Here is a 20337-nt window from a genome sequence, read left to right on the forward strand (position 1 = left end):
TATGAGCACCCAGGCCTCCTGCAGAGGAAGCTGTGGTTTCTCTCCTTCCTGTCTGCAAGGTCGGGTCGGAGAGCAGCCGCTCGAAGCGTCGTCGTTTTCCGACCCGCCGGCAACTCCCCGGGGGGAGAAAATGCCCAGTAACTGACCGCCCTCGGGGGAGGAGCGGCTTTAGGGGGGCGGTGGGGCGGTGCGGGCCTGCCCTGAGGAAAAGCTCGGTCGTCCGGACCCCGGAAAAGAGTCGGCGACTCGGCCCGGGGTTCCCCATGGAGAGCGAGGTAGGCGCGGGCCGCCCCGCGCGGGCAGGGGTTGGTCGCGGGCCCGGGTTGCGGCGGTTTCCCGTTCCCCAGGGGCTCCCCCCGCTCGGAAGGGGAGCCCCCCGGGGAGGTGAGTCGAAGCTCCGCCACCGCCCGCCGTCAGTCCCCGGTATTTATCGAGCGCTTCCTGGGTGCCCTGTACTAAGCACCCGGGAGAGTAGACCAGAGTTGGGAGACAGGGTCACTGCCCACGAGGAGCATACAGCGCAGTCTTACAGGGAGAAAAAGCGTTTCCTAGTGGGGAGAGGACGGGCCTGGGAATCAGCGGATCTGGGTTCTGATCCCGCGCCGCTTATCTGCCCGGTCACCGCGGACGAGTCACTTCTCTAGGCCTCAGTTCCCTCATCTGCAGAATGGGGATTCGGTAGCCGTTCTCCCTCCTACTTAGACCGGGGACCTCATGTGGAACCCGATGATCTCGTGTCTACCCCAGCGCCCGATACAGTGCTCGGCACATAGTAGCACTTAATAGACACCACAGTCATCATGGTTCTTTGTCATCCCCTTTGTCATCTTTTAGACTGTGAGCCCACTGTTGGGTAGGGACTGTCTCTATGTGTTGCCAATTTGTACTTCCCAAGCGCTTAGTACAGTGCTCTGCACACAGTAAGCGCTCAATAAATACGATTGATGATGATGGTGATCCCCTGAGGAAGTGCTGGAAGGGGTGAGGTGGAAAGGAACCATCCGGATCACGTCCGGCCGTGTCCGTTGGAATCAGTCGACGGTGTCTGTGGAGCGCTCACTATGTGCGGAGCTCTGGGAGAGGACTACGCAACTGAGTCGGCAGACCCTTTCCCTGCCCGCAACGAGCTGTGGGTGTAGAGGGGGAAATGGCATCCTGCTTGGCGTGGGCCGGATCTCGAGTCCCGCCCTTCCCTCCTCCCCTCTTCACGAGCCACGCCGGCAAACGCCCGGTAGGAATCTCGTCTCTCTCCGGGCCTCGGAGCCGGCCCGTCCCCTGCTGCGCCTCGAGCCGGCTTCCTGGGATGGAGGCGCGGGTGGGATCGCGTGAGTGGGAACCCGGGCTCCCTTCCGGCCATCTCAGGGTGATTCCCGAGATTCTGCCACTCCGGCGAGCTTGGATGGATTTGACCCATAATCGATCCATCGATGGGATTTGTTGGGCATCCCCTCCGGGCGGAGCACTCTACCGAGCACTCGGGAAGGGCCGATCCAAAAATAATAATAATAGTGGCATTTGTTAAGTGCTTACTATATGCCAGGCACTGTCCTAAGGACTGTACTAAGCGCTGGATCCAACGGAATTAGCAGGCCCATCCCCAGCCCGAGACGAACTTCCAGCCTAGAGCCGGCTCTTTCATCTGCGGCTAAATGACCCAGGATGAATGTCCAGAGCGCTCTGGGCCAAGTGGCAACTGCACCCTGATCTGTCACCCAGCTTGGGTGAAAGTTTATTCGAACAGCCCCGATTCAGTCCCCAGGGTCCCCTTTCCGTATGGAGGCCCCCCTTTAGGGTAGTCTCTCTCTGGAACCCGGATTTAATCCGAGGGTCTTCGCCGTCCCCCCGGCCTGCCGAGTCCTCGCCCGCCCACCTGCACTGCCAAGAGGAGGGGAAGAAAGAGAGATGGGTAAATGTCGGGCAGGGCAGGTTAAATTGATCGCTCGGTGGGATTCAAGGAGTGCCAACCGTGCCCAGAGCATTGTACTGAGCGTTGGGAGACCTACGCCCCACCCACAATGAGCTCACAGGCCAGAGCATGCGTAGGTGCTGCGTTTTAGACGTCTTTCGGTTTGGGGCCGTTCGTATGACCCACGAAGATGGGCCAGAGCCACCATTTGAGCACCTCGCTTCCCGGCACCTTTTCTCGGACGGCCTACGGGATTGTCCGGTCCGCACGGAGGGGTGGACGTGGGCGGCCGGATCGAAATCCTGAGCGGCCTGACGTTCCTGCCTCCCGACCACCGTCCGACGTCAGCTCGTCCGGTTTAGCAGTTCCTGTTTATCCGGGCTGCCAGAAAGAGGACTTTCTTTAGGCAAGAGAGGATTTCGAAGGGCGCGTACGGTTTTGAGGAAGCGGAGGCGTCTGGGCCTCAGTGAGGTTTACCACATTATTGACCAGGACTCTTTGCCCTCCTTCAAAGTCTTATTGAAGGCCCATCTCCTCCAAGAGGCCTTCCCTGATTAAGCCCTCCTTTCCTCTTCACTCGTTCCCTTTATCCATCCCCCCTCCCAGCCCCACACCGCTTATGTCCATATCTGTCATTTATTTCTTGATATTAATGTTTGTCCTCCTCTCTAGCCCGTAAGCCTGTCAATCAATCAATCAATCGTATTTATTGAGCATTTACTGTGTGCAGAGCACTGTATTAAGCGCTTGGGAAGTACAACTTGGCAACATATAGAGACGGTCCCTACCCAACAGTGGGCTGTCGTGAGCAAGGGTCGTGTCTTTTTATTGTCCCGTCATCCTCTCCCAAGGGCTTAATACAGTTCCCACTGTTGGGTAGGGACTGTCTCTATGTGATGCCAATTTGTACTTCCCAAGCGCTTAGTACAGTGCTCTGCACATAGTAAGCGCTCAATAAATACGATTGATTGATTGATTGATGGTAGCGCTCAATAAATACGATCGATGACTCCCCCGGCCCTGGGGCAAGGCCCCGGTGACTCTCAGACGCCTAGCGCGTCTCAGCTGAGGCTGTGGTGAAGTAGAGCCAACAGAACAACCAAACCGTTTGGTCTCAATCAATCAATCAATCAATCATATTGAGCGCTTACTATGTGCAGAGCACTGTACTAAGCGCTTGAGAAGTACAAATTGGCAACATACAGAGACAGTCCCTACCCAACATTGGGCTCACAGTCTAAAAGGGGGAGACGGAGAACAAAACCAAACATACTAACAAAATAAAATAAATAGAATAGATATGTACAAGTAAAATAAATAAATAGAGTAATAAATATGTACAAACATATATCCATATATCCAGGTGCTGTGGGGAAGGGAAGGAGGTAAGATGGGGGGGATGGAGAGGGGGATGAGGGGGAGAGGAAGGAAGGGGCTCAGTCTGGGAAGGCCTCCTGGAGGAGGTGAGCTCTCAGCAGGGCCTTGAAGGGAGGAAGAGAGCTAGCTTGGCTCTTGGAAATATCTCAAGGATATTTCTCCGCACTTCCATCGGCGTCCCCAGCAGCTATCGGTTTCAGAAAAGCCAGACAAAACTGCCGAGACGTGGGTTTCACCTTGAAGTCACCGGCTGAAGGGGCACTTCCAAATCCCCCCCACCTCCCATATACAGGATTAACAAACTTTGCACTTTTGCGTCGGGGTCGACAGATTTTCGGGGGCTCTGATTGACCCGATAGGTTTAGCCTGGGCTTCCTGGTATATATTCTGTCTCACCACACTGCCCGTGTCAAGATTAAGTTACCCTTTCTGCAGTTGTTTTGTTTTTTAGTGGTATTTTTTAAAGCACTTACAGTGTGCCAGGCACCGTACTAAGCGCTGCGGTAGATACAGAGTAATCAGGTTGGACACAGTCTCTGTCCCACGTGGGGCGACAGTCTTAATAATAATAATAATGATGGCATTTATTAAGCGCTTACTGTGTGCAAAGCACTGTTCTAAGCACTGGGGAGGTTACAAGGTGATCAGGTTGTCCCACGGGGGGCTCACAGTCTTAATCCCCATTTTACAGCTGAGGTAACTGAGGCACAGAGAAGCTAAGTGACTTGCTCAAAGTCACACAGCTGACAATTGGCGGAGCCGGGATTTGAGCCCATGACCTCTGACTCCAAAGCCCTTTCCACTGAGACACGCTGCTTCTCTAAAAGTAATAATGTCATTTGTTAAGTGCTTACTATGTGCAAAGCACTGTTCTAAGGCCTGGGGGATGATACAAGGTGATCAGGTTGTCCCACGTGGGGCTCACAGTCTTAACCCCCATTTTACAGTAACTGAGGCTCAGAGAAGCTAAGTGACTTGCCCAAGGTCACACAGCAGACAAGTGGCGGAGCCGGGATTAGAACCCATGACCGCTGACTCCCAAGCCTGGGCTCTTTCCACTGAGCCACGCTGCTTCTCTGCTTAAGCCCCATTTTACAGATGAGGTAACTGAAGCCCAGAGAAGTGAAGTGACCAGCCCAAGGTCACACAGCAGACAAGTGGCGGAGCCGGGACTAGAACCTAGGTCCATCTGAATCCCAGGCCTAGGCTCTTTCTGCCAGGCCGCGCCGATTGTAGAATATCGTTTGGGCTAATAGTGATAGAAGTAATTTGTGGTATTTGTTGAGCTCCTGCTCTTCAGTCAGCACCGTACAAAGCACTGGGGCAATCTGGTCGGACCCATTCAGTCATTCATTCATTCAATCGTATTTATTGAGCGCTTACTGTGTGCAGAGCACTGAACTAAGCGCTTGGGAAGGACAAGTGGGCGACATATAGAGACAGTCCCTACCCAACAGCGGGCTCACAGTCTAGAAGGGGGAGAAAGACGACCAAACAAAACATGTGGACAGGTGTCAAGTCGTCAGAATAAATAGAATTACAGCTAAAATGTTGCCGTCATATATACCTGTATGTATGTTTGTACATATTTATTACTCTATTTATTTTACTTGTACGTATTCTATTTATTTGATTTTGTTAATATGTATTGTTTTGTTTTCTGTCTCCCGCTTCTAGACTGTGAGCCCACTGTTGGGTAGGGACCGTCTCTATATGTTGCCAACTTATACTTCCCAAGCACTTAGTACAGTGCTCTGCACAAAGTAAGTGCTCAATAAATACGATTGAATGAATGAATGAATCATTAACGAAATAAATAGAATAGTAAATATGTCCAAGTAAAATAAATAGAGTAATAAATCTGTACGAACAAATATGCAGGTGCTGTGGGGAGGGGAAGAAGGGAAGGCGGGGGGGGATGGGGAGGAGGAGAGGAAGGAGGGGGCTCAGTCTGGGAAGGCCTCCTGGAGGAGGTGAGCTCTCAGTAGGGCTTTGAAGGGAGGAAGAGAGCTAGCTTGGTGGATGTGCGGAGGGTTACTCTATTTATTTATTTATTTTACTTGTACATATCTATTCTATTTATTTTATTTTGTTAGTATGTTTTGTTTTGTTCTCTGTCTCCCCCTTTTAGACTGTGAGCCCACTGTTGGGTAGGGACTGTCTCTATATGTTGCCAACTTGGACTTCCCAAGCGCTTAGTACAGTGCTCTGCCCACAGTAAGCGCTCAATAAATACAATTGATGATGATGATGATGACTGTCTCTAGATGTTGCCAACTTGTACTTCCCAAGCGCTTAGTACAGTGCTCTGCACACAGTAAGTGCTCAATAAATACGATTGATGATGATGATGATTGATTGATTCTGGGCCAGGGGGAGGACGTGGACTGAGGGTCGACGGCGGGACGGGCGAGAACGAGGTACGGTGAGGAGGTGAGCGGCGGCAGAGGAGCGGAGGGTGCGGGCTGGGCTGGAGAAGGACAGAAGGGAGGTGAGGGAGGAGGGGGCCAGGGGATGGACAGCCTGGAAGCCGAGAGTGAGACCCAGTCGCCTTCCCACAGAGCTCACAATCAAAACTGGAGGGAGAATGGGGATTGAACCCCCCCCCCCCCATTTTACAGATGTGAAAACTGAGGCCCAGAGAAGCGAAACGCCTGGCGGAACATCCCACAGCAGGCACGTGGCGGAGCTGGGATTAGAACCCAGGTCCCTTGGCTCCCGGGTAGCCTACAAGTGGCCTCACGGAGCTCGAACGGAGCGACGGCCCCTGCCAACCGACCGGCAAACTGACCACACGCGGTGGCCGGGCTGGCGGATTCCCGGGCGTTGGCCAACCAACTCCCTTTCCTCAAAACGAGAGGATTTTTGTGGGGAATACTAGGGAGGGCTCAGATTTTTAGGAAGAGACATTTTACCTTGCCTGAGGCCCTGCGCTGTTCTGTGCTAATGAACAGGGAGGGATAAATAAACAACTGCCACCAGTGACACTAATTTGGTCTCCAGTGACTTAACTGGGAGAAAGAAAGCTTAGAAACGGCGTCCTCTTTATGCCCCACACGACCTCATAAATAGGGCATTTTACAGATGAGGTAACTGAGGCACAGAGAAGCACAGTGACTTGCCTAAGGCCACACAGCAGGCAAGCGGCGGAGCTGGGATTAGAACCCAGGCCCTCTGACTCTTGGGCACGTAACCCTGCCCACTTAGGCCACGCTGCTTCTCGTGGGCAGGAAATTCGTCTTCCAAATCTGTCACACACTCCCAAGTGCTTAGTACAGTGCTCTGTTTACTATAAGCAATCAGTAAATACCATCGGTTGCTTGATTCAGAAAAATAAAGTAGGATGGAGGAAGCATGCAGGCACAGAACACATTCCTTGCACATAGTAAGCGCTTAATAAATGCCATTATTATTATTCTTCTTAAACCCACACCTCTTACTTCACGCTGTTTGAGCTCACCTCCTCCAGGAGGCCTTCCCAGACTGAGCCCATTCCTTCCTCTCCCCCTCGTCCCCCTCTCCATCCCCCCCATCTTGCCTCCTTCCCTTCCCCACAGCACCTGTATATATGTATATATGTTTGTACATATTTATTACTCTATTTATTTTACTTGTACTTATCTATTCTATTTTATTTTGTTAGTATGTTTGGTTTTGTTCTCTGTCTCCCCCCTTTTAGACTGTGAGCCCACTGTTGGGTAGGGACTGTCGCTAGATGTTGCCAATTTGTACTTCCCAAGCGCTTAATACAGTGCTCTGCACATAGTAAGCGCTCAATAAATACGATTGATGATGATGATAGGTCGAAGTGAAAGTGGTGCAAAAACATAGCTCTCCCCTGTTTACTACGTTCTGGAGGTGAGCGCTAGTGATTTTTACATTTCACTCCTGCGTTTTCAAAGTTAGGGATGTAAAGGAGCATTTTATTATGGGAAGCAGCGTGGCTCAGTGGAAAGAGCCCGGCCTTTGGAGTCAGAGGTCATGGGCTCAAATCCCGGCTCCGCCAAGCTGAGTGACTTTGGGCAAGTCATTTCACTTCTTTGGGCCTCAGTTACCGCATCCGTAAAATGGGGATGAAGACTGTGAGCCCCACGTGGGACAACCGGATCACCTTGTAACCTCCCCAGCGCTTAAAACAGTGCTTTGCACATAGTAAGCGCTTAATAAATTCCATTGTTATTATTATTATACCCAGAAGAGGGTTGATTGATCGATTGGAGGGTCATAATATAATAATAATTTAAAAAATGGTATTTAAGCACTTATTATGTGCAATAACCTGGCAATAATCAGAGTCTTGATCAGTAGAGTCTGTTAAGATCTATAAGGTTCTGTGGCTGGGGAACATGTCTAGCGACTGTGTTGTATTGTACTCTCCCAGACGCTTAGTACAGTGCTCTGCACAGAGTAGACGCTCAGTAAATATGATTTATTGTTTGATTGGCGGGTCATAATCAGAGTCTTAAGCAATAGAGTCAGTTCAGCTTGTAAGCTCCTTGTGGGCAGGGAACGTGTCTTATAAGCGCTTAGTACAGTGCTCTGCACACAGTAAGCACTCAATAAATACGATTGAATGGATGAATATTGTGTTTTGTTAAGCAGCCTGGCTTAATGGAAAAAGCCCCGACTTGGGAGCCAGAAGTCCTGGGTTCTAATCCCAGCTCTGCCACTTGTCAGCTATGTGACTTTGGGCAAGTCTCTTTCCTTCTCTGTGTCTCCGTTACCTCATCTGTAAAATGGGGATGAAGACTGTGAGCCCCACGTGGGACAACCTGATTACCTTGTATCTCCCCCAGCGCTTAGAACAGTGCTTGGCACATAGTAAGCGCTTAACAAATACCATCATCATCATCATTATTATTATTGTAATCTCCCAAATGCTTAGTATAGTCCTTGCCCACAGCAAGCTCTCAATAAATATGATTGATTGATCTCATAGATGAGACTCAGTCAGTAGAATCGGTTCAGACTATAAGCTCCTTGTGGGCAGGGAACGTGTCTCCCAACTCCGTGATATCGCACTGTCCCAAGTGCTTAGTACAGTGCTCCGCATCCACTAAGCACCAAATATATATGACTGACGGATCAACTGTCTCTATATGTTGCCAATTTGTACTTCCCAAGCTCTTAGTACAGTGCTCTGCACACAGTAAGCGCTCAGTAAATACGATTGATTGATTGAATGATTGATTCAGAGGTGGCATCAGTAGAACTGCGTCTGTGAGTGCCTCCCCCTTCTAGACTGTGAGCCCACTGTGGGGTAGGGACCGTCTCTATGTGTTGCCGACTTGTACTTCCCAAGCGCTTAGTACAGTGCTCTGCACACAGTAAGCGCTCAATAAATACGATTGATTGGTTGATTGATGGAAGAAGAAGCCACTTGCCTGTGGGCCCCCACACAACCCGGGTCAGACGGGCCAGTTCTGGGCCCAGGGCCGGATGAGGGGGACACACGGACCCTGAGCCTCCGAATCGCCCGGCCGCACCGAGATGCCGGGGGCCGTCGAGGGATTTCGGACTTGGGTCAACCGGAGAAGCGATCGGAAACCAGCAGAGCCAGGCTCGGTACCCGCCAGGGGCAGATAATAATAATAACAATAATAATAATAATAATAATAATGACATTTATTAAGCGCTTACTATGTGCAAAGCCCCGTTCTAAGCGCTGGGGAGTTTACAAGGTGATCAGGTTGTCCCACGCGGGGCTCACAGTCTTAATCCCCATTTTACAGATGAGGGAACTGAGGCCCAGAGAAGTGAAGTGACTCGCCCAAAGTCACCCAGCCGACAAGTGGCGGAGCCGGGATTTGAACCCGTGACCTCTGACTCCAAAGCCCGGGCTCTTTCCACTGAGCCATGCTGCTTCCCTGATGGATGGCACTCAGAGGGCGGTTAAATTCACTTCACCGCTACGAGGTGGGGAATAACTAAACACGAGTGTCCCAGGGAATTGAGTGGGACAGTTCCATGTTTTCACTGAGCGCTTACTGTGTGCAGAGCACTGGCCTAAGCGCTTGGGAGAGGACAATGCAACGGAGTTGGTGGACGTGTTTCCCGCGAACTTCGAGACAGTACAACAGAGTTGGCAGAAACATTCTAGCTTACAGTCTAGACGGGGAGACAGACATGAATAGAAATCGATAAATTGCGGTTACGGACCTAATAATAATAATAATGGCATTTATTAAGCGCTTACTGTGTGCAAAGCACTGTTCTAAGTGCTGGGGAGTTTACAAAGTGATCAGGTTGTCCCACAGAGGGCTCACGGTCTTCATCCCCATTTTACAGATGAGGTAACTGAGGCCCAGAGAAGTGAAATGACTTGCCCAAAGTCGCCCAGCTGACAATTGGCAGAGCCGGGATTTGAACCCATGACCTCTGACTCCAGAGTCCGTGCTCTTTTCCACTGAGCCACGCTGCTTCTCAATTGTCGGCTGTGTGACCTTGGGCAAGTCACCTCACTTCTCTGAGCCTCAGTGACCTCACCTGGAAAACGGGGATGAAGACTGTGATCCCCACGTGGGACAACCTGATCATCTTGTATCCTCCCCAGCGCTTAGAACAGTGCTTTGCACATAGTAAGTGCTTAACAAATGCCATCGTTATTATTATTGTTATCACAAAAAAGGCTATCCGTGGGGCATAGATTCTAGATGAGGGAGACTCTCAGGCCAGGAGAATCCATTTACTGTGAATTTGGAGATTTTCCCTAACAGGGTTGATAGTGTGGTGCAATTAAGGGCTTAGCCAGTGCGGGGGAAAAAAGTGTCATTATAGGAGTCCTTTGAATTATATCTTGGTAAGCGCTTACTATGTGCCAGGCCCTGTATTAAGCGCTGGGGTAGATACAAGATCATCAGGTTGGGCCCAGTCCCCCTCCGACATGGAGCGCACATCTTCGCCTACCAGGATGACTAGGATCTGAGGCAAAGCTTCTCCGTGGGATCGTTATTAACTGGGCATAAGATACCCGACAGGGAATTCGTAATATTGGCTGACGAGGGAAGTCGCGTCGCCGGAATCGCAGGGGTGCGGGAAAGCCGTCCGAGTTGGACCCATTTTAGGGGTGTAATCCCAGGTGGGTGGCAGCCTGGATCATGGAAGCCAATGGTTCCCACCCTCCCCGACTACTGCACTCTCGGTCTTCCAGGTGAAAACCAACCTCTTTCCTGTCCGCCGTCCTTCTCCTCGGAGAAGAGGCGGCCCTTGATTTCGGGGGGTTTGCTGGAGCAGGTGAATGGCGGGGTCTCTCCGAGCGGGGCGGGCGGCCGCCCCAGCGTGTAATCTCCCCTCAGCCCCCCGGGAGCGGAGGGTGCCGCGGTCTGTGCCGAGAAGCGCTTAGTACAGTGCTCTGCACACAGTAAGCGCTCAATAAGTACGATTGATGATGATGGTGAGAACCAGGACCCTCCCCTCACCACCTCGCCGGGAGCCATCTCGGACCGGCTCCGGTCAGCGTGACCTTCGGGGCCGTCCGGCGGCCGGAGCCAACCCGTGTCCCCCTTCCCCTCAGCCCGGAATCGTGTCGCCGTTTAAACGGGTTTTCCTGAAAGGAGAAAAGGGCCGGGATAAGAAGGCCCAGGAGAAGGTGACCGAGAGACGCCCCCTCCACACGGTGCTGCTGTCTCTGCCGGATCGCGTGGACCCCGAGATCCTGCTGAACGACTTTATTGAAAAGGAAGTGAAGGTGAGTGGGCCGCCCCGGGGGGGATGCCTTAATAGGGATTGTGGCCCGTGAGACAACAGTATTTCTCGAGCCTTAGCTCTGGGTGGATTATTTTATGAAGCACTTGGGAGAGGACAGTAGCGTAGACATGATTCCTGCCTTCAAGGAGCTTCCTCTGTTTCATACTGTCCGGGCATTTACTACACAGTACGTTGCACACAGCAGGTGATTGATGAGTGGCGTTACTACTGCTACTACTGTTATTACTGTTCTGCTACTTCTAATAATAATAATGATGGCACTTATTAAGCGCTTACTATGTGCAAAGCACTGCTCTGAGCGCTGGGGAGGTTACAAGGCGGTCAGGTTGTCCCCCGGGGGGCTCACAGCCTTAATCCTCATTTTTACAGATGAGGGAACTGAGGCATAGAAAAGTGAAGTGACTTGCCCAAAGTCACACAGCTGACAGTTGGCGGAGCCGGAATTTGAACCCATCCATCCATCAATCATATTTATTGAGCGCTTACTATGTGCAGAGCACTATACTAAGCGCTTGGGAAGTACAAGCTGGCAACATCTAGCCAGTCCCTACCCAACAGTGGGCTCACAGTCTAGAAGGGGGAGACAGAGAACAAAAGCAAACATACTAACAAAATAAAGTAGAATAAATAGGTACAAGTACAAGCACTGTACTAAGCGCTTGGGAAGTACAAGTGGGCAACATATAGACGGTCGCTATGAGTCTGAAACGACTCGATGGCATAGGACAAGAACCCATGACCTCTGACTCCAAAGCCCGGGCTCTTTTCCACTGAGCCACGCTGCTTCTACCACTACAGTTTCTACTACTCTTAGGCCTACTACTACTAATAATGATGATGATGGTATTTGTTAAGCGCTTACTAGGTGCCAAGCCCTGTTCTAAGCGCTGGGGTGGATACAAGGTAATCAGGTTGTCCCACGTGGGGCTCACAGTCTTCATCCCCATTTTACAGATGAGGTAACGGAGGCACGGAGAAGTTCAGCGACTTGCCCAAAGTCACACAGCTGATAAGTGGCGGAGCGGGGATTAGAACCCACAACCTCTGACTCTCAAGCCCGGGCTATTTCCACTAAGCCACGCTGCTTCTCTACTACTTCTGCTACCACTGTTACTACTTTCACTACTACTACTAATAATAACTGTGGTATTTATTAATAATAATAATAATAAATGATGGTATTTGTTAAGTGCTTACTATGTGCAAAGCACTGTTCTAAGTGCTGGGGAGGTTACAAGGTAATCGGGTTGTCCCAAGGGGGGCTCACAGTCTTAATCCCCATTTTACAGATGAGGTAACTGAGGCCCAGAGAATAATAATAATGATAATGTTGGCATTTCTTAAGCGCTTACTATGTGCAAAGCACTGTTCTAAGCGCTGGGGGGGATACAAAGTGATCAGGTTGCCCCACGTGGGGCTCACAGTTGTTACTCTATTTATTTATTTATTTATTTATCTTGTACATATCTATTCTATTTATTTTATTTTGTTAGTATGTTTGGTTTTGTTCTCTGTCTCCCCCTTTTAGACTGTGAGCCCACTGTTGGGTAGGGACTGGCTCTAGATGTTGCCAACTTGTACTTCCCAAGTGCTTAGTACAGTGCTCTGCACACAGTAAGCGCTCAATAAATACGATTGATGATGATGATGATGGTGATGAGAGAGGTAGCACGGCCTGATGCACAGAGGGGGCTTGGGAGCCAGAAGGACCTGGGTTCTAATCCCAGCTCCGTCCCTTGTCTGTCCTATGACCATGGCCAAGTCACTTCACTTTTCTGGGCCTCAGTTCCCTCATCTGTAAAATGGGGATGGAGACCGTGAGCCGCACGTGGGACATGGACTACGTCCAGTCCGATCAGCTTGTGTCTACCCCAGCGCTTAGTAAAGTGTCTCGCACATAGTAAGTGCTTAACAAATACAGGGGGTGGGGGGGCGGAGAGAGAAAGAGAAAGAAAGGAAGGAAGAAAGAAAGGGAGAGGAAGAAGGAAAGAGAAAGAAAAGAGAGAAGGAGAAACATACCCCTGGTTTGGGATCCGTTTGAGGATCTTCCAACGTGTAGGTTTTCTTCCCCCTTATAGAAGACGGTTGATAATAATAATAATAGTGATGGTATTAAGCGCTTACTATGTGCAAAGCATTGTTCTAAGCGCTGAGGGGGGATACAAGGTGATGAGATTGTCCCATGTGGGGCCCACAGTCTTAATCCCCATTTTACAGATGAGGTAACTGAGGCTCAGAGAAGTCAGGTGACTTGCCCAGTGTCACACAGCAGACATGTGGCGGAGCCGGGATTCGAACCCATGACCTCCGACTCCAAACCCCGGGCTCTTTCCACTGAGCCACGCTGCTTCCCTAACTGTCCACGTGGCTAGAATATAATAGGTCTCCTTTTTTTCCTCCCTCTTTCTTGCAGTACTTGGGCCAATTAACATCCGTTCCAGGGTACCTGAACCCCTCCAGCCGGACGGAAATTCTGCATTTAATAGACAACGCTAAGGTGAACAGCGGACTCTGATGCGGACGTCCGTCCGGAAGCGCTCTGGTTTGGGGCGGATGACCCGGGTTGGGCTCATCATCGCCATCCCCGTCCCCTCAGACGGGAGCTCTGTGATATCGGAAGGATACAAGCGTCTTTGGGGTTTTTTTTTTCTGCCTCTCCTAGGTGTGCGGGGGCCTGAACAGAGACTAGGACCCCCAAATGGGAGACTGGGTTTCCAATCGGCCGGGCTGGGCTAGTGGCTAATCCCTCCCAGTGGCCCCTCGCTCTCCCAGAAGTTCCCACAGTGCCCTGGAGAGCCAGTCACTCATTCATTCATTCATTCATTCATTCAGTCGCATTTATTGTAGACTTCTAGCCTGTGAGCCCACTGTTGGGTAGGGACCGTCTCTATATGTTGCCAACTTGGACTTCCCAAGCGCTTAGTACAGTGCTCTGCACACAGTAAGTGCTCAATAAATACGATTGAATGAATTTATTAAGCGCTTACTGTATGCAGAGCACTGTACTAAGCGCTTGGAAAGTACAATTCAGCAATTCCTACCCAACAACAGGCTCGCAGTCTAGAAGGGGGAGACAGACAACAAAATAGAACAAGTAGACAGGTATCAATAGCATCAATATTAGACTGTGAGCTCACTGTTGGGTAGGGACTGTCTCTATATGTTGCCAATTTGTACTTCCCAAGCGCTTAGTACAGTGCTCTGCACATAGTAAGCGCTCAATAAATACGATTGATGATGATGAAAATCGATAAATAGAATTATAGATAAGTGCACATCATGAATAAAACAAATAGAATAATAAATATGTACAAATATACGCAGGTGCTGTGGGGCGGGGTAGAGCAGAGGGACGGAGTAGGGGTGATGGGGAGGAGGAGCAGAGGAAAAGAGCTCCGTCTTGGAAGGCCTCCTGGAGGAGGTGAGCTCTCAGTAGGGCTTTGAAGGGGGGAAGAGAGACAGTTTGGCGGATTCATTCATTCATTCAGTCGTATTTAGTGAGTGCTTACTGTGTGCAGAGCACTGGGAAGTACAAGTTGGCGACGTACAGAGACGGTTCCTACCCAACAACGGGCTCACAGTCTTGAAGGGGGAGACAGACAACAAAACAAAACATGTCGACGGGGGTCAAGTCGTCAGAACAGATATGAGGAGGGAGGGCATTCCAGGCCCGGGGGATGATGTGGGCCGGGGGTCGACGGTGGGACAGGCGAGAATGAGGCCCGGTGAGGAGGTTAGCGGTGGCAGAGGAGCGGAGGGTGCGGGCTGGGCTGGAGAAGGACAGAAGGGAGGGGAGGGAGGAGGGGGCAAGGGGATGGACAGCCTTGAAGCCAATAGGGGTTTTTGCCTCATGCGAAGGTTGACAGGCAACCACTGGAGATTTTTGAGGATGGGGTGACGTGCCCAGGGCAGTCACCTGGGAAGACGGGCGGTGAGGGGGCCGGGGGCGTTGCCCCTCGCTGACAGCCCGGCGATCCTCGTTCCAGAGGGCTCACCAGCTCCCCGGCCACCTGACCCAGGAGCACGATGCTGTGATCAGTCTCTCGGCCTACAACGTCAAGTTGGTGTGGCGGGACGGCGAGGACATCATCGTCCGGGTCCCCATCCACGACATCGCCGCCGTCTCCTACATCCGGGACGACTCCTTACACCTGGTCGTGCTGAAAACAGGTGGGTGGGGCCCGGGCCCCGGGGAGCCTCTCGGGACCAGACCAGCGCCGCTCTCTCCCCACCCCGCCATCCTCAGCTCCAGCTCAGGCCCGGCGGATTCCCCTGGGAATTTCCTAAAGGGTCCGTGGGGGTCTCGGAAGGGAAGACGCCCCTCGTTTGCTCTCACGCTTATGTGCCAAGCTCTGGGGTAGATTCAAGGTCATCACGTCCCGCCTGGGGCTCCCAATCGTAGTTGGGAGGGAGACCGGGTAGCGATTCCCCGTTTTGCAGATGAGGGAACTGAGGTCCGGAGAGGTGAAGTGACTTGCCCCAGCTCCCCCGGCAGACGAGTGGCGGAGCCGGGATTAGAACCCAGGGCCTCCGACGCCCGGGCTCTTCCCACTAGGCCGAATCCCCTTCCGTCGCCCCGAACCGCGGAACCTAGCGCACGCGTTAAATGAAGGGGATGGATCGACGGCTCGATTGATGGGTTGTGCGTTCTCAGCCCAGGACCCGGGCCTCTCCCCCAGCCAGAGCCTGAGCGCGGACAGCTCCAAAGCCCTGACCTCGGGCTCCCTGACCTCAGAGGGCGGAGCGGTGCCCGTCGAAGCCTGTTGCTTGGTAATCCTGGCCGCCGAGACCAAAGTAAGGCCGTGCCCTCTGCGGGGAGCCCGCCCCGCCTCCCTTCCCCCCTCCCCTCCCGCTTCCGCTCCGGCAACAGCCCTGCCCGGCGTCAGCCGACCCCAGGGAGCGAGCTCAGCGTGGCCGCCGGAGAAAACTGTCCCGTCGGGCCGGGGCAGAGCCTGGCACCGCCACCCTCCGCCTTCCACCCTCGGCTCCAGGCCTGTTGGGTTTTTCCCAGGCTTTCCCCCCTCCCACGTGCCACGCTGCCAACTGCAGAGGCCCCACCCGGCCGAGCCGGCCTTCGGACTCCCTCTGTTCATGAGAGACGATTGCGGGGGGCCGGGCGCCCGGCCCTAAAGGGTGTTCCTCGGTCCCCTTGTCCTGCAGGGTGTCACGGAGGGCGAGCGGGAGAGGTGGGAAAGAAGCGGCCTCACTTTAGGCGTTTAAAACGGTGCTTTGCACATAGCGAGCGCTTAATAAATGCCATCATTAAAGGATGTCAGTCTGGGGAGGGAGCCGGGCGGAGGCGGAGGGTCACCAAGGGGGCTGGGCGGCCCACCCAAGCAGAGGTAGCCCCCCTAAACCGCCCCGCACCCCCACAGCCCCCAGACGGGTCCAAGATGCCAACCTGCAGCCCGCTTAGACCGCTCTCTGCTGCCGGTCCCGGGCCGGGGAAAGTCCTCGACCGGATCCGCGGGTCCGGCGATCGGGGGCGGCTGTTGCGCGCCCACCGTGTGCCGGGCGCCGTCCGGCGCCCATGCAGTCAAGTGGGAAGACACAGCCCCTGCCCATGGAGTAGAGGGGGACGTCGATCTGGAATTTGCTTTTTGAAGACCACCGGCCCTCCCCTCCCCTCGGTCCCCTTGTCCCGCGGAGGGGCCGCCCCACAGGGCGTCACGGAGGGCGAGCGGGAGAGGTGGGAGAGAAGCGGCCTCCCGAGCCCACGTGTGTCCCGCCCCCCCCCCCCCCCCCTTGTCCACAGGCAGCCGCGGAGGATCTCTGCTCCCTGCTCAGCCAAGTCTTCCAGATTGTTTACACGGAGTCCACCATAGACTTCTTGGACCGAGCAATATTCGACGGGGCCTCCACCCCGACGCGGCACATGTCGCTGCACAGCGGTACGTTAAGACGGGCACGGGGAGGCAGAAGAGGGGCTGGGGAGGACCGCGAGGGGCTCAGTCCCCACCCAGAGACCACTGGCTCCCCTCAGGCCCATCCGGTCGGCCTTCTGGGCCCCGTGAGCCGGAGGGTTGGGGGCGTGGGGGCGGGGGATGATGGGACCCCCTGCTCCTCCTGGGATTCGGCCTTCTGGAGTGGGACCCACGGGGGCCTCTGTAGCCCATCAGACCCTCCCTCTCGAGACAAAGATGGACTCAGTGCGGTCACCTCGCCAGACCCCGAGAGGCGGGCACGGCGGGCGCGGTGTCCCAGGTGGAGGCTTTCGGGCTCATGGAAGCCACTGAGGCAGCTTAGAGTGGAAAGATGATCTCTCGCCAATTTGGGCCCGGGACACAGGGTAGCGGGGAGGGGCGCCGGCTGACGTCGAAGAGTCGGGGCTCTTCCCGCCAGCCTTGTGACCACATTTGAGGGGCTCCCCGGGAGCCCGCTCGGACTCAACATGACTCCAACAGGTACTTTGGCTGCGGCCCCTTGCCGTCCGATCATCAATCGTATTTATTGAGCGCTTACTGTGTGCAGAGCACTGTACTAAGCGCTTGGGAAGTACAAGTTGGCAACACATAGAGACGGTCCCTACCCAACAGTGGGCTCACAGTCCGATGGCCAGGGGAGCCAGCGTTCCACGTATGACGAGTTTCTCCTCGGCTGCAGGTTGGCCTACGAGCTCTGGAGTGCTTTAAGCGCTTTTCAAATGGTTCCTTCCTTGCCTCCTCTCCCTCCTCCACTTCGTATTGGCCCTCTCTCAAGGGATGCCAAAACTCAGCTACAGCCAATCCATCGGTGGTATTTACTGCGTGCATATTGTGTGCAGAGAGGGAGAGAGCACAGAGTTGGTAGACATAATCCCTGCCCACCAGGAGATCACCTTATAATAATAATAATAATGATGGCATTTCTTAAGCGCTTACTATGTTCAAAGCACTGTTCTAAGCGCTGGGGAGGTAACAAGGTGATCAGGTTGTCCCACGGGGGGCTCACTGTCTTCATCCCCATTGTACAGATGAGGGAACTGAGGCACAGAAAAGTGAAGTGACTTGCCCAGGGTCACACAGCTGACTAGTGGCGGAGCTGGGATTTGAACCCTTGATCTCTGACTCCAAAGCCCGGGCTCTTCCCACTGAGCCACGCTGCTTCTCTTGTAACCTTCCCAGCACTTAGAACAGTGCTTTGCACATAGTAAGGGCTTAATAAATGCCATTATTATTATTATTATCTAGAGAGGGAGACAAGAAGTAATACAGATAGATTAGTTACAGATCTGGACGCAAGTGCTGAGGGGCTGAGAGTGGGGTGAATGAAGGGAGCAAATCCAAGGGCGACGCAGAAGGGAGTGGGAAAAGAGGACATGGAAGGCCTCTTGGAGATGGGATTTGAAATAAGGGTTTGAGAAGAGTAATCGCCTCTCGGATGTGAGGAGGGATGGCGTTCCAAGACAGAGGCAGGACACGGGAGAGGGGTCGACGGCGAGCTAGGTGAGACGGAGATACAAGAGGAGCAAAGTGTGCGGACGGGGCTGTAATAGGAGAGTAGCGAGGTGAGGTAGGAGGGGAGCGAGGCGATCGATCCACTCGCTGGAACTGTAAAAGCATCTCGTCCCCTCCTAATAATAATAATAATAATAATGATGGCATTTATTAAGCGCTTACTATGTGCCAAGCACTGTTCTAAGCACTGGGGAGGTTACAACTTCTAGACTGGGAGCCCACTGTTGGGTAGGGACCGTCTCTATATGTTGCCAACTTGTACTTCCCAAGCTCTTGGTACAGTGCTCTGCACACAGTAAGCGCTCAATAAATACGATCGAATGAAGGTGATCAGGTTGTCCCACGGGGGGCTCACATTTTCCAGATGAGGCAACTGAGGCCCAGAGAAGTGAAGTGACTTGCCCAAAGTCACCCAGCTGACAGCTGGCGGAGCCGGGATTTAAACCCATGACCTCTGACTCCAAAGCCCGGGCTCTTTTCCACCGAGCCGTGCTGCTTCTCCTCCCCGGCCTGACAAGGCCTCTGTTCTCCTCTCCCTTGCAGACGACTCTCTGACGAAAGTGGATGGGAAAGAAACGTACGAAACCGAAGCAAGCACTTTGTGAGTGACGCTCGCACCCCGAGCCATCAGGCTTGCCCTCTGGGCCTCTCCTGGGTGGGCTCAGGTGGCAGGGCCTCTCATGCCCTCGTGCCCTCGCGGGGTCGGGGGCGGGGGTGGAGAAGCGTTCCTTTTCCGGGCCCGAGAGGGAGGATCCGGCCGATCCCGATCCCTCCGTGGAACCCGGGTCCCTCGCCCTCCCCTGCTGACGGGCCCCCTTTCCGTCCCCGCGGCAGCTCCTTCCCGGAATCGCTGGACGCGGCCGGCCACTCGCCCTCGTCCTTCTCGGCTCAGCCGGCCCCCCACGTCAAGACGGTCAGCGAGAGCGAGCTGAGCACCACGGCCGCGGAGCTGCTGCAGGACTACATGATGACCGTGCGTCCCGTCCCCGCCGCCGTCCGGGAAGGCCGGGGACTCTCTCTCCTTTAGCGCTTCCCGCGTGTCGAGCGCTCTTCCCAACTTGGGGGTGGATTCCCATTCCCATTCATCAGGCCGGACACAGCCCCTGCTCCGCATGGGGCTCACAGCCTGAGTGAGAAGAAGAACAAACACCCGACTCCCCATTTTACAGTTGAGGAGACTGAGGCCCAGGGAAGTGAAGTGACTTTTTTTTCTCTAAATGGCATCTGTTAAGCACTTACTATGTGCCAGGCACAAGATCATCAGGTTGGACACAACCCAAGGTCACACAACCGAAGGGTGGTGGAGCGGGGATTCGGACCCCCCTGTAGACTGTGAGCCCACTGTTGGGTAGGGACCGTCTCTATATGTTGCCGACTTGTACTTCCCGAGCGCTTAGTACAGCGCTCTGCACACAGTAAGCGCTCAATAAATACGATTGAATGAATGAATGAATGACCCAGCTCCTTAGACGGTGCTTACTGTGTGCAGAGCACTGTTAGAGAAGCAGCGCGGCTCAGTGGAAAGAGCGCGGGCTTGGGAGTCAGAGATCGTGGGTTCGAATCCCGCCTCCCCCGTGTCTGCTGTGTGACCTTGGGCAAGTCACTTCTCTGTGCCTCAGTTCCCTCATCTGTAAAACGGGGATTAATACTGTGAGCCCCACATGGGACAACCTCATCTCCTTGTGTTCCTCCCAGCGCATAGAACAGTGCTTTGCACATAGTAAGCGCTTAACAAATACCAACATTATTATTATTATCATTACTAAGTGCTTAGGAAAGTATCTGCCAACCAATCAATCAATCAGTGGTATTTATTGAGGACTTACTTATGCAGCGCACCATACTAAGCGCTTGGGAAAGTGCAGTCCGGCAGAGTTGGTAGACACATGACCTGCCCACAACAAGCTTACA

General features: G+C 53.3%; 1 protein-coding gene across 3 annotated transcripts in view; it reads left to right on the forward strand.

Annotated features, from left to right (window-relative positions):
* CCM2 (CCM2 scaffold protein) overlaps nt 1-20337 on the forward strand; it is a 61197-nt gene that overhangs the window by 35089 nt on the left and 5771 nt on the right. For all 3 annotated transcript variants that reach the window (XM_038755630.1, XM_038755629.1, XM_038755631.1), the window contains exons 2-8: nt 10797-10970; nt 13404-13487; nt 14977-15160; nt 15645-15784; nt 16746-16881; nt 18970-19027; nt 19261-19399. In XM_038755630.1, the coding sequence (XP_038611558.1) occupies nt 10797-10970; nt 13404-13487; nt 14977-15160; nt 15645-15784; nt 16746-16881; nt 18970-19027; nt 19261-19399 (915 nt within the window). The remainder of the gene's footprint in view (nt 1-10796; nt 10971-13403; nt 13488-14976; nt 15161-15644; nt 15785-16745; nt 16882-18969; nt 19028-19260; nt 19400-20337) is intronic.

This window comes from Tachyglossus aculeatus, chromosome 13, assembly GCF_015852505.1.
Source record: "Tachyglossus aculeatus isolate mTacAcu1 chromosome 13, mTacAcu1.pri, whole genome shotgun sequence".
NCBI classification, from domain to species: Eukaryota; Metazoa; Chordata; class Mammalia; order Monotremata; family Tachyglossidae; genus Tachyglossus; species Tachyglossus aculeatus.